The sequence below is a fragment of the Pelobates fuscus genome, chromosome 5 (genome assembly GCF_036172605.1).
Source record: "Pelobates fuscus isolate aPelFus1 chromosome 5, aPelFus1.pri, whole genome shotgun sequence".
Lineage (NCBI taxonomy): Eukaryota > Metazoa > Chordata > Amphibia > Anura > Pelobatidae > Pelobates > Pelobates fuscus.
The window spans coordinates 227,830,545-227,845,265 of NC_086321.1; the positions used below are offsets into that span (position 1 = coordinate 227,830,545).

General features: G+C 37.7%; 1 protein-coding gene across 1 annotated transcript in view; it reads right to left on the reverse strand.

Moving 5' to 3' along the window:
• The window catches only part of RFX3 (regulatory factor X3), a 291,801-nt gene that overhangs the window by 77,905 nt on the left and 199,175 nt on the right, over positions 1-14,721 (reverse strand). The window contains exon 5 of the mRNA XM_063457210.1: positions 13,404-13,659. Coding sequence (XP_063313280.1) covers positions 13,404-13,659 — 256 coding nt within the window. The remainder of the gene's footprint in view (positions 1-13,403; positions 13,660-14,721) is intronic.

Genomic DNA, 14,721 nt, shown 5'->3' on the forward strand with positions numbered 1-14,721 from the left:
ACGTACACATCACCATCCACACCGCCGTCCACACACCCGAGGGTCATTTCGGAACAAGCAGCCTCCACAGGAACGTGATCCTGCCAGGGGGAGAGAGAGGATCCCTGGACATCAGGCATCCTCTCACAATATGGTCTGGGCTAGAGGTAGTGAGTGACTCCGGAACAAAGAGCTGTACATAAGACTTATTCTTCATGCCAACCTACTCAAGTGTCGAATGGGGAAGGCGGGGGGGGGGGGGAGAAGCAGCACCCAATGGTGAACTGACCTGGCATTCTAGTGGCATAGGCTGATCTCACACGTTTCTCATAAAAATGTGCAGCCCCTTAGCTGACTATTTATGTACCAGCCTGACTATACTGACATATGCTTTTGTGTTATAGGCTTTGCATTTCATTTGTGACAATATCCCATCTATCTGACCTAGCATGCTTCCCATGTTACTAAGCAACTTATTGCTGACAAATCCAAACGGTAGCCACCTGACTTCATAGATAGGCACTGATGTGTATGGTTCCGATCCATGTGTTATATACTGTGCTTTATGCGATGCTATGACCTGTAGGTTGCACTTAAAATGTGGCTGCACATGCGTTTGTGAAAAAATACTGTAAAATAATTTTTAAAAAAGGCTAGTCTGTAAATGTATTCAGTCTTTCTACTCTAAAGTCAATTGTACAGCCAGGCTACTTTGCCTTCTTACAGGGTTACTCAAACCACCATGATCGTTTTCTGCTTTTAGAAGTGGCTATTGTGGTAGTAGTCTGTATGTGCAGAGTTTCAGCTTGAAACGTTGCACATACCGAGATATTTGCACTTGTGTGCTGTTACACCATATGCATATATGAATTAGGCAGCCTGGAACTCAGTTCCATGTTATCTAACGTCAATTCTGCACAAACATAAAGTCTGTTGTTGGCAAGCACTGCACACTGTCAACGGACAAAATTAGCTTCCTCCTTGTAAGTAAAGCCTGCAAGGGAAAACATTTGTCTCCTCTCCCTTCTTCCATCCCTCTTTGCTTTAATTTTTGCTTTCCTCTAATTTTTGCTACAGACTTAACGTTTTTGGTTTTTTTTAAACCCAATTTCCCTCCCTCCCTGTGTCCATGCATTCGCTCTAAGGCCAGTCAAAATGTCCAATCAAACGCTTCTCTAAGAGATACATTTGTTTTGACCATGGAGTGGAATTCACTGTTGCAATGTCAAATCAGATGTTATTTACAGAATTTTACTTTTAATAAAGGGGAAGAACAAAACACAATTGCAAAAAAAAAGGGTTGGAGTAACCCTTTAAAGACCAATGATTTTCTACATTGTAGAAACAATACACTCTATAAAGGGTTACTCAAATCATCATGACTACTATAGAAATATTTGCAATTTTGTACCAGGGTTTTGTTACACTCACAGCACTGTTCCAGGCTGCCTAATTTGTTTTCTGTGCATAAAATACAACAGCAAAGTTTTTTGTCCAAAAAAACAACAACCCCAAAACAAACATATATAAGGTATGCTCCCATACGCACAAAATGAATGCTGGTTAACAGTACTATAAAACTAAAAGCCAAATATAGCAGAGAGTGTGAAAGAAACATACTAAATTACCTAAAATAATTATTGTGACTGGAAACAGGAGTCTCTCACATATGAAACATGGAAAGAAAAAAAAGGAAATTAGTGTAATGCTGTGAAAATCTACTAAATGGTGTGTTCACTTACATTAAGCAAAAATCATGGAATAGAACCTAAACGCACCTGGCTGTAGGTAGTATGACAGATGGTGTGTTTACAGATTACACAACACCTTCTGGATGAACAATTCTGTATGATTTCATCAGAAATAAAAACACAAAAAACAGCCAATAGTGCAGATGGTACTGAATTGCAAATGAGTATATAAGAGAAAAAAAAAACTCACTCACATGGATGAGAGCCTGTGGATACTGGCTCAGGTAAATGCTGTGTAGGGATAGTACCACCCTCAATTAGAGACAGAAGCCCAGCAGCAAACTATTGGGCAGTCAAGTCAGTGCATATTAAAGGATCACTCCACACCCAAAAGGCACTTCAGCTTGCTGAAGTGTTTTATGAGTGAAGAGTATCCTAGTTTTACCCCAGTTTATAAACTAGGGACCACCCCTCTCCCCGGCTGTCAATTAGACAGCCCACTGAGGTTTCTAGCCCACTTCTGTTAGCTACCCTAAGCTAACAGAAGTTGCAGGCATGCTCTCCTTGAGCATGCTGCCTCCTTCCACACAGACCTCAGACCAGCTCTTCCAGCCCTCAAACCAGATGTCAGCAGGGACGTGGACACCAATTTAGAGACTTCTCAATGGGAAGCCTCTGGTTAGTTATCTCCCTGTGAAGAGACTGGAAGTTGTCATTTATTAGATCTACAGCCTTTGCAAGCTCAAGATATACCCCCAATGAATACATACATGAAAAACTTGTGCATGTATTCATTGGGGGTACATCTACTAAACGGTGAGCTATTATTTATTTATTTTTTTGCCCATTTAAGCATTGGAGTGTTCTTTTAAAGATAACTTGTATCACTTATTTAAAAGCCACTTGGCTATAAATAAAAGAAACAGATAAATATACACAAATAATTGTCCACAAATATCCTGCTGCACTCCAATACTAATTTCTCTGTAGTGGATCTGCTTTATCAGTACGTATTTTGCTGCTGTGGTATTTCTGGTTTTAAGTGCTCTGAGTTCCGTGTTCGTAACATGAAATGTCAGATATTCACAGGGGTGCATCTAGTGGACGGTTGCTGAATTTGATCTGATAGCAAGAAGACAATGTCTGCACCTACAGTAAGTGGGTGTAGCTTAACATTAAGAAAGTTCCAATTCAGGCATCTCCCTTGTTGCCAGAGTAACCAGTACAAACAGAAACAGAAAAAAAGGAGAAAGTGTGTTGTGATCGCAATCAGTGTAAATTCATCACTTATAGTTAGTTATCTATACAAATAAGCATAATAAATGCATTAAACATATTTAGTAAACTAATAAATCATATTTTTTAAAGTATCTTAATATGCTGAGTAACTAAATAGACAATCTATGGATCTCACCCCCCCTTAAATAAATATTTATGTATATCATAAAATTGTAAATGATTTAACTGAAGTAAGGTAGGGAATATCTGTGTATAAGGCAAATGTATATTCCATATTAGAAATCAATGAGGTTTCAAATATGAATAAGAATATATGAGATTAATACAAAGATTTAAAACCAGATGGATCACAGAATAGATAATAACTATTATTTATTTATTTTTATTTTTTATGTCTTTATTGTAGCTGTGCATAGATAGGGCAAACCGGCTTGCTGAGCCACAACAGCTAGAGCAGGCTTTGAAATAGATATAAAGAGGCATTAGTATGGCATTCAGTATCACTGCACATTTTTTAAATTAATAGGTAACAGGATATAACATGTTTGGTAACTAACAATGGTTCCACCACAGAGGGCTCTGAGAGAAAGAAATGGGGGAGTCCAGAGCACTATAAAAAAAACAAAACTGTTAAATAACATTTTTAAGTAAGCAATACACATTAAATAAGACAGGTGAGATATTTATATTCAGGCTGCATTTCTCCATTATCAAGCCAGATTAGCCTAAGGGGGAGACAAAGCAGTCTCTTGTGTGTTTCTCAGCCTATGCCTTCTATTGGTAAAACCCAGACCCACACGGTGGCACTATGCAGAGGGCCGGGAGTCAGAGGAGGTAATGAGGTTGGACCTGGATAATAGGACATGCCTGCCACCTATATGTTTTCCCGCTGTAAATGTCCCAAGCGACCTCCGTCTTGGTCTCCAGAGTAGTGTAGGCCCCTGCGCTGTCCTCCTTAGTGAGGTATTCTCCACTTGGAGCGGGTCGTATTGGGCAATGCAGCCTTGCATGGGTTCCTGGTGTTTCGGTCACAGTGTGATTGTGTGATTGAGGGGAAGGCTGGAGATACCGGCTCAGATGCAATACATTTTTAGCAATGCCAGAATACTTTGCTGAGGCAGTTGAGCTGTAGCTGTGTTCCGGATCTTTCCCTGGAGCCTGGGACATGCGGTCTCCGGCATTGTGGATGCGTCGGCTTGAGATGTCACTGGAATCATGGCAGCGCCACATGTCTTCTGTGAAGGTAAGTGGCCCTTATGGTGGGGCCTGGGATCACCCCGCCGGTCCCTAGGGGTAGGGGTGAGAGGGCTGGAATTTCATGCTTGTGCGGGTCAGTGCGTGTTAGGCCAGAAGATCGTCCGCCTCTCCCTTTCCCAACACACACCAGGTCTTGCGTACTGGCGATTACGTTTTTCTGTTGGAACACCACAGACAGGGCCGCCATCAGGGGGTGACAACCATGACTGTTGTCATGGGCCCGGCGGTAATGGGGGGCCCAGGCACCCAGGCCCCACATTCCCAATGTGCATACATATATATAGCGGTTATCGCTATATACATGTGTTTTGGCAGTGGCAGAACTACCTGAGGGGGCCCATCGGGTGGCCCATGCACTTAGGGCCACCCGATGGGCATATCTCTAAAGGGGCCCGATCAGTGCCGTGGATTTTTAATAGCTAGTCCGGGCCCCTTTAAGGATCCTGGCACTGGCAGTGCTGGGAGGAAGTGATCTCACTTCCTCCCAGCTAACACCCGCGCGGGAGGAAGCACCGGGGAGTGTGAAGAGGAGAGGAGGACAGTCAGACCCACACCCACACCCACATCAGCCCCAGGCCCCCAGCCAGCAGAGTCCACCCTCCTGCAGCCTAAAGATAAGAAACAGGAGGGTGGGAGGAAGCATTGGGGAGTGTGAAGAGGAGGACAGAGTCAGACCCACACTCACATCAGCCCCAGCCAGCAGAGTCTACCCTCCTGCAGGTAAGAAACAGGAGGGTGGTTAAAAAAAGTGTGTCAGTGTGTGTATCTATGTGTACCTGAGTGTTTGTGTGTGTGTGTGTGTGTCTGTATATGTGTACCTGAGTGTTTGTGTGTGTGTGTCTGTCTGTATCTATGTGTACCTAAATGTGTGTGTGTCTGTATCTGTGTATCTATCAGTGTTTGTATCTATGTGTACCTAAATGTGTGGATGTCTGTCTGTATCTGTGTATCTATCAGGGTGTGTATCTATGTGTACCTGAGTGTGTGTGTGTCTGTCTGTATATGTGTACCTGAGTGTTTGTGTGTGTGTGTGTGTGTGTGTGTCTGTATCTATGTGTACCTAAATGTGTGTCTGTCTGTATCTGTGTATCTATCAGTGTGTGTATCTATGTGTACCTAAATTTGTGGGTGTCTGTCTGTAGCTGTGTATCTATCAGGGTGTGTATCTATGTGTACCTGAGTGTGTGTGTGTCTGTCTGTATCTGTGTATCTATCAGGGTGTGTATCTATGTGTTTATTTGTATCTGGTTGGTAGTGTGCACCTGAGTGTATGTTTTTGTTATTGTTTAATTCTGTGATTTTTTTTTTTTTTATAGCAGTGCTGCAGCTTTTATGTTCATGGTTTTCTAGTGTCTGTGCTTTTGATTTTTTTGTACACTTTTTGTCCACAATCATTTTCACTACTTAGTTGATATGCCCCATTTATTTTAGTTTTAGTTGTGGCTCTATTTAAATGTTTAACCCCTTCAGGACGGAGTCAATAGTGCACGTTCTGATCAAAACAAAACGTAAACAAAAACTGGAATTTGCGCTATATGTCTGTTCAACCGTAATTCACCTCTTTCATATTAAATGCACCCACACTTATTATATATCATTTTGTTCAGGAGAAACAGGGCTTTCATTTCATATAAAATATTTATATATGAAACAATTTATTATGAATAAAATAAAAAAAACTGTAAGAAATTAGAATTTTTTTTTTTAATTTGTAGTTCCGCCTCACATTTTAGCTGTAAATGTCATAATACTGTTAGGTTTTACTGCAACAAAATGCACATATTTGTAATCAGCGATGTCTCACGAGTACAACAGTACCCCCCATTAACAGGTTTTATGGTGTTTTGGAAAGTTACAGGGTCAAATATAGAACGTTCCATTTTCAAATTGAAATTTGCCAGATTAGTAATGTTACCTTTGAGATGGTGTGGTAGCCCAGGAATGAGAATTACCCCCATAATGGCATACCATTTGAAAAAGTAGACAACCCAAGGTATTGAACGTGGGGTATGTTTAGTCTTTTTTAGTAGCCACTTAGTCACAAACACTGGCCAAAGTTAGCGTTCATATTTGTTTCTGTGTGAAAAAAGCAAAAAACTAATATTTGGCCAGTGTTTGTGACTAAGTGGCTACTAAAAATGACTGGACATACCTCATTTGCAATATCTTGGATTGTCTACTTTTGCAAATGGTATGCCATCATGGGGGTAATTCTTATTCCTGGGCTACCATACGGTCTCAAAGGCAACATAACTAATCTGGCAAATTTCAATGTCAAAAAAATTAAATGCAAGCCTTATATGTGACTCTCTAACTTTCCAAAACACCATAAAACCTGTACATGGGGGGTACTGTTATTCTTGGGAGACTTCACTAAACACAAATATTAGTGTTTTAAAACAGTAAAACATATTACAACAATAATATAGTCCATAAAAGTGCCGTTTGTTTGTAAAAAATGCAAAAAACGTCACTTTTACTTAAAATATCATCGTTGTAATACAATTTACCAGTTTGAAACACTAATATTTGAGTTCAGCGAAGTCTCCCGAGTAAAACAGTACCCCCTATATACAGGTTTTATGGTGTCTTGGAGAGTTACAGGGTCAAATATAGTGATAGTGCTTGCGAATTAAATTCTCTGCACTTTCTCCCTGTGTTGTCAGGCATGTCAATCAAATTTTAATTAATTAAATGACATAATTATGTTAAAAAATTACTTAAATATACACGTAGAATTTTAATATATATGCATTTATAGGTATTTAAATTCTACGTGTATACTAATGTAATCTTTCATGTAATTATATGTATTTATCTATCTATATATATTTGCGGTTATTTGTATTTTATATATAGATAGATATATATAGAATGTCATTCTAAGTGTATTCTGTTTCCAATATATATATATTAATAACAAAATACAGTTAGAATGAAATTACATATGAATATATAATTTATTTTAAATTTTGTTTCAATATTTTATTTATTTATTTTATTATTTTATTTATTTATTATTGTAATTATACGTATATATATATAATATATATATGTAGATCTATTATATATATAATATATATATACATATTATATTTGTAATGTCATTCTAAGTGTATTTTAATACTAATATATATACTAATATTAATATTAAAATACATTACGTATGACGTTACATATATATAATATGTATATATATTATATATATAATATATATACATATATTATATATATATAAATACTTGTATTTTATTTTAACATGTGTATTTAATTTTTTTTTTTACACTACCTACCAGCAGGGGGACTCTCTGATATTTTAGACAGTCCCCCTGCTGGCAGATCCATAGCCAGCTATAGGGGGCCATGTGATCGCTCTTTGAGAGCGATCACATGGCCCCCGGGGGCCTCATTTGCCGGAGGGGGGCTGCCTGGGCTCTCAGGCAGACCCCCAGAAGAGGATCGCGGCGGAGGTAAGTATAGCTTACCTCCTGGGGGCTTCAGCCGTTACGGCGTTCTATGCCGCCGCAACGGCTTTAAAGCCCTTTAAAGCCGCGACGGCATAGAACGCCGTAACGGCGTTAAGGGGTTAAACAGATTGTTAGTTTGTTTTGGTAACTTTGTTGTAATGTATATCTTTTCTATTTGGCGCTGCCTGTCCATGTTGTGTACGTTTTTATCTTGCATAGCCTGTCTTATATTTTATTATGTGCATGGCCCATTTTCGGTCGTTTACATTTATTTTTTAAAGTGTGTTAATTAATGCAATACATCATTTTTTAAAATATATATATATATATATATATATATATATATATATATATATATATATATATTGCTGGAGCGCTCACGCTTTTTGTTTTCTGAGATTCTCAACTAAAGCTGTGTTTATTTGGTGTTAATCTGCCCATAGAATTGATTACTTTATTATTGTTTCTCTACATTTTTACACATATATTTTATTTATATTTAGTTTTTACGTGTATCTGTTTATGTGTCTGTATGTATCTGTGTCAATGTGCACCTGAGTGTGTGTGTGTCTGTATCTTTCAGTGTGTGTGTGTGTGTGTGTGTATGTATGTATCAGAGTGTTAGTGTGTGCATGTGTGTATCTGTGTATATATGGGTGCCAGATTGCACCTGTGTATCTCTGTGTGCGTGTATCTGTGTGTCTGTATCTGGGTGTCACCGTGTCTGTATATTTCCATGTATGTCAATGCATGTGCCTGTATCTCCTATGTGTGTGCATGTATGTATATCAGTGTGTGTATGTGTCTGTGTGTCAGTTTGCACCTGAATGTGTCTGTGTATATGTGTGTATGTCTATGTATCTGTGTCAGTGTGAACCTGAGTGTATATATGTGTGTAACTATGTGCCAATATGTGTAACTGTGTGTCTTTGTATTTGCATGTATGTCAGGGTGTGTATCTGTATGTGTGTGTGTGTGTGTATACACTACAGACAAATGCACGCTTGCATTCAAACACCAATATTCAAATACACACATGCTCCATTCAATACCATGTTTATATTCAAACACACATACACAGCTGAGTGCTAAATACAGCCCTGCAAATTGTAGATCCCCAGCTAGCAAAGCATTCTGGGAATTACAACAGATTCAGAACTACATTTGGCCACTTTACACACACTGCATCCACTAAACACACACTGTGCATTGACTACACACACACACAGAGACTCTGCATTCACTCTACACACATACAGCATCCTTGTGGGCAGATTCAAGGACGGCCCTGTGGGCGGACTCGTGAGTGGGCTCTGGGGGCCCAGACCTTGAACTTTGTCAGGGGCCCCAAAATTTCTGATGGCAGCCCTGACCACAGATGACCACCGCAGTCAACCCCAGGCTGGTCATTTGATGCAGGATGCCCAGGTAGTTTAAGTTGCTCAAGTTACAAGAGCTAAAAGTGCTGGCGACTGGACTAATTAGTTTGAGACTGGAAGAGCTCTGAGAAAACACATCCAGTCGCTATTGCAGTCAGGCCCCGCCCCCCATCTATTATATTTTTAAATGATAAAGTTCAACATCTGCATTTAAAAAGGTTTTTTTTTTTTCAATCTGTGAAATTTCAGTGTATATGCTCTGGTCTACATTGAAAAGTCACAAATTAAAACAAAATACTTTTTTTTTAAACCTGTGGATATAAACTTATATTTTTAATAACAGCTGCCATGACTCAAATTGGCTTAATAACTTACCTAAAAGTCAGTTTTTACATGTTAAAAGTGACTGCACTGATGAAAAATATCTCAAGAACAGATTAACAAATTAAAGAGTGATTTTGTAGAAAAAGGATATTAAGCAGACATATAATTCAAGTGCAAAATGTAGTGGAGAAAGAACCAAGAAATCAACTATTGAAATATAAAAAGAAAAATAATAATTTTATTTAGAGAATTCCATTCATCTGTGACAATAATTGTAGTAGCAAAAATTAAAAACCATTATAAATAATACTGGTCAATTCTTCTAAAGTACCACATATTGAAAACAATCTTCCTGAAAAAAACACAGATGATTTTAAGTGAAATATCATTTTAAAGATATATCTAACCACACCAAAAAATACTTTTTTTTAGATGTGGTCAATGTTCAGCCTATAAAGTCACAGGCAATAGCATATTACATATAATAATGTGGTAGTTCCATGGTAGTGACCGATTCGGGCACACCCCTGATCCGCAGGTTTCTAGCTTTAGCCTTGTCCTCCATGCCGGCCATTTGGGCCGTCAGCGTTGCACACTGCTTCTGCAATGATACCAATGTTGCGTCCGTGGCCGATTGCGCCACCCTGGTGCTCTTGAGGGACTCTTCAGTTGATACCACGCGGCCAGAGAGCGTAGAGATCTCACTCCGGACTTGCGCCATGTCTGCATCGAACATCGCTTTAATATTAAGCATCAGCGCCTTTATGTCGGCTTTTGTCGCAGGTGCCGCGTCTCCTAGCTCGTGCGGCTGTAGGGATTTGTTTTGCGCCCTACTGGGAGTGCGGACGGATTCAGGTAGGCTATCTTCGTCTGATGATTGTGTGGCGTAGGCCTCGCTCGGCGCCATCTTGACGGGCTCTTGCCGCTGTGCCGGGCGCAGAAAAGAGCCGATATCTTGCGATCCGGAGCTGGGATCAGCACGGCTTTTCTTCGTCTTTTTCCCCATGGTGCAGGGGGTCCGGGGACCTGATTGTTGGGTCCCGGAATTTGTTTTCATTGCTGTGATGTGGATTAGAGCAGGTCTCGTTGTCGGAGCTGTTGTGTGCTGCGACTTGCTTGTTCAGGCGCTGGCACCGCCCCCCAATATGACTAACTTTTTTGATTATCAAAATAAATAAATACTAAATAAATAAAACATGTAAGCACCTGTTTCTTTAAAACTATAATGTATGCCCTTATTTGCCCATCAATACTATATTGGCAAACTATTAGATCTCTCCATATTAGAATTTAGGAACATAAAACAAACATTTTAAAAAGGTTTGAAAATTAAAAGCATGATTCTAATCCCAAAGCCCTCTATGTTTTCATATAGATAAAATTAGTAAAGATTAACTAAAGTAAAACTAAGTGAAAAAAAAATAGATGCAATACATTTTTACATTTAATATGTTGAGACCATTCAGTTTAAATGCAGATTTTGAACTTTATCATTTTTTAGCATAATAGTTATTATTAATTCTGTGATCCATCAGGTTTTATACATTTTTATTAATATTATATATTTTTATTCATATTCGAACTCTTCATTGATTTAAATATAAAATACACATCTGCCTCCTACATAGATAGGTCCCATCTTACTTCTCTTAAATCAATTACATACAATGTTATTATATACATAAATATTTATTTAAGGGGGAGTGAGATCCATAGATTACCCATTTAGTTGCTTAACCTCAAGATCAAGATATTTTTTAAATATTATTTATTTGCTTCATAAATATGTTAATTTTTTTAATGCTTATTTGTATAATTCAATATGAGTGGTGAATTTAATCACAATCGTAATCTGGCCAAACGTTCTCTTTTTTTCTGTTTCTATTTAAATACATAAAGGGAATCAACGCAGTAAAGGAGCAGACTATATTTAAAAAAAAAGAAAAACTACCACAACAAGAGGACATAGTCTTAAATTAGAGGGACAAAGGTTTAAACATAATATCAGGACATATTACTTTACTGAGAGGGTAGTGGATGCATGGAATAGCCTTCCAGCTGAAGTGGTAGAGGTTAACACAGTGAGGGAGTTTAAGCATGTGTGGGATGGGCATAAGGCTATCCTAACTATAGGATAAGGCCAGGGACTAAAAAAAGTATTTAGAAAATTGGGCAGACTAGATGGACCAAATGGTTCTTATCTGCCATCACATTCTATGTTTCTGCTAACAAATATGGCACCAAAATAACACGTAAGTAAATATGCACAATTCTATTTTAAATGTACTTCTACATGCACATATTTGTTGGACCAGTGGAATTTAGCAGAGAAATACACACTGTTCCTATGTTTTTCTATTCCCACAATCCATTTTTAATTTACTCTCTTTCCCAGAAGACACTGCAATATCATGCAAACTATCTCTATGCATTAGGCTTGAGATGGCAACAAGTTCAAATTCATTTCACCCTCTACTTATCCCAACTTAGGCTCAAGAAATTTTCTTTCAACAATACCCAAGCTGATAAAATTATTTAGTTTGGTTTGAAATGAAACACCCCAAGGGTTCGTTCACCAATTAGTTAATTGTAGTAAAGCAACAAATGAATTGAAAATCTAAGCTAAAATATCCAAAATATAAGCATAGCTGAGCTGAAGAATATTCCCAGATCAGCACTCTTTGCCTAATTTTTGCCATTTAGTTTCCAATTCACAATAAATTAATGTTTAATAATAATTTACTATAATTGAACAGCTGGACTGTGAAAATTGTTATTTTTTTGGAAGGCAGCTTGGAAGCAAAAATAAATAAATATATAAAATTGTTCCTTTTTGCAATTTTAAAGCCTCAATGAAGCTTGGATGCATATTTCTAAGTGCACCCAGCAGGCATATGCCTAATGTAAATTTGTGAGCTGTAGCCTAGAGCCCTAGAGAGAGGAGTGGCACCACACCTAATTGAGCTCACTGCATGATAACTAAAGTAAGACGAAAAGTGCTACCCAAATGCCTTTTTTAACAGATCCATTTTTCTGTTATATTTTAACTTTGCTGTAACTTTCCAGCAGAAGAGTTTCAGAATAACTAATATAAAAATGTAAGGATAATAACATGAAAGAATACACTGGGACATTTTGAACTAACCCAGAGTATAATTAGGTCTCAATGTAATAAGATGGAATATTTATTCAGTGATGCATTCGTCTATAAAGATTCTTTTTCATTATACCAACAACATGATTCATTCCATTTCATTATCGATTGAGAATGTGACCTTTTAGATGTAATAATCCTTTATTTAACCTTTTTTTTCTATGGACACACACACACACACACACAAATGCAATGCAGTGTCACAGAGTGATAGTGTATGGTGGATATTTTTGTGAATTTTTATATATAAAAGAGAATCAAGAGAAAAAGGGGTACCACTTGAATAGCCATAACTTTGAAAATTATCAAGGATGCCTTGGGAAAACAAGATTGCATTGATATTAAGTAAATACTTTTATCTGTCAGAATTATGTGCCGACTAGTCCAAACATAGTACAAGACTAAACTGTATAAAATATAAATACAGTTCTTTTCAGAAGAATGGTTTGAGACTACAGCCCACAATTTCCAGTTCTCCCACCACTGTAGCAATGTCTGTGTAGATTAGCATTGAGGGAATATTACAACCCAAACCTACAGATATGATTTCTAAAGCAATTCTACGTCCATCAATGAACATTATTTGGTCACGCTAACCTTTATAAAAGAATCGTTTCGTTAATTTGTTTTGGGGGGTGGGGTGGTTTCACAAACACATGAGCATCCTCAAATAATGAAACTAATTTGAGTGGATGTATTTCTGAAAATATTCTGGTCAAAGTTCTACCTTTGGAGCTACCAGGCATAAACTGAATTTATAATGGCAGGTGTACCCAATTTCACTTATTGCATATTAATCCAATTTTGCTTTTTTTTTTAATACAGAATGACCCTTCCTATTTCTAGCTGTGAATGAGCTGGTTAAGATAAAGACCACATATAAATAGTATAATGGAGGTTAATGAGTGCTTACCGTTGCTGGAGAAGCTCTGGTTGTGTGACTGACAGAGTGGCCTGAGTTTTCCATGGAGTTGCCAATCAAGTAAGTTCCAGTACTGCTAATGATTTGGCCTCCAGTGACGCCCATCTGAATTGCTCCTGTGCCCACCATGCTGTGAGAGGAGACCACTGTAGTCACCTGTGCAGATCCACCTTGTGTATCAAAGTAATTCCCTCCAGTGTTTTGGCTGTACATCTGGGTTTCTGAGTAAGGGTATGTTGTTGTCCGGCTTAATATAAATAAATAAAATATTTGAATTAACTACATTAATCACAATTTGCTGCAAATAAAATTGCACACATATGTAAGAACCCAAAATGTTGTTATTAGAGGGTATTCAATACTCCTGTGTTCATTCTAATATATGTCTGCAATTCAAAAAAATTAATATAGGTCTAGTCTGAGCATAAAAGTTATTACAACAAAACAAACAGATCCTAAGATCAATTAAAGCTCAACTCCAGGAAAGAAAAAACTCGGTACTAAATTGTGTAACTTTAACATAAATAGTGAACATCCAGAAGGTAGTATATTAAATGTGCACCTTCGGGATCTGCAGTTATAACTCTCTCTCCATATAACCAAAAAATAAATATGTTGGAGTCACCTAAACTCCAATTAGTTTTTATTTATTTTATTTTTTTTAAATTTAATGTTCATTGAGCATCAATCAAAAAGGCAGAGTCTAATATACAGTACAGCAGTAGTAAAAAAAAAAAAAAAAAAACCCCTGTGCGGTATAATCAGTGAGAGAATAATAAGTATACTGAAGGAGAACATTGTGATCATAAAACGACACAGAGATATGTAATTAGATTCATAGGTATGTTATTATTTTCTTAGACTCATGTGTAAAACATTATGTTTCAGAAGTTGCGATCACCCGACTTTGGTCTCTACAAACCAGTGGATAGATGATCAACATTCAAAGAAGCAAGAGAGATTAAAATGTCGAGAAGGCAAAGAGCTTAAAAGAAATATGAGAGAAGAAATAGGGGCAAGAGGAAGGAGGAAGGGATGGTAAGGCAATGGATTGTGCATGACTCCCTATGAGAGATCTCAAGGTCAATCATAGATATCTAAATGCTTTTGACCTTAAAAGAGGCTAGCTTCTCTCTGTTCTCATCTTAACCAATGTAAGGAAGACTCACCCACAATGCTCTATGAAGGAGGGCAATTAGGGCCAAAAGACTAGGCATTTAAAGTCAATGTATACCTCTTGCATAGTAAATTAATCAATCACTGAACCTTCTTCCAAACCCGGCAAACAGCCTGGTTGGAGAATTGTTAC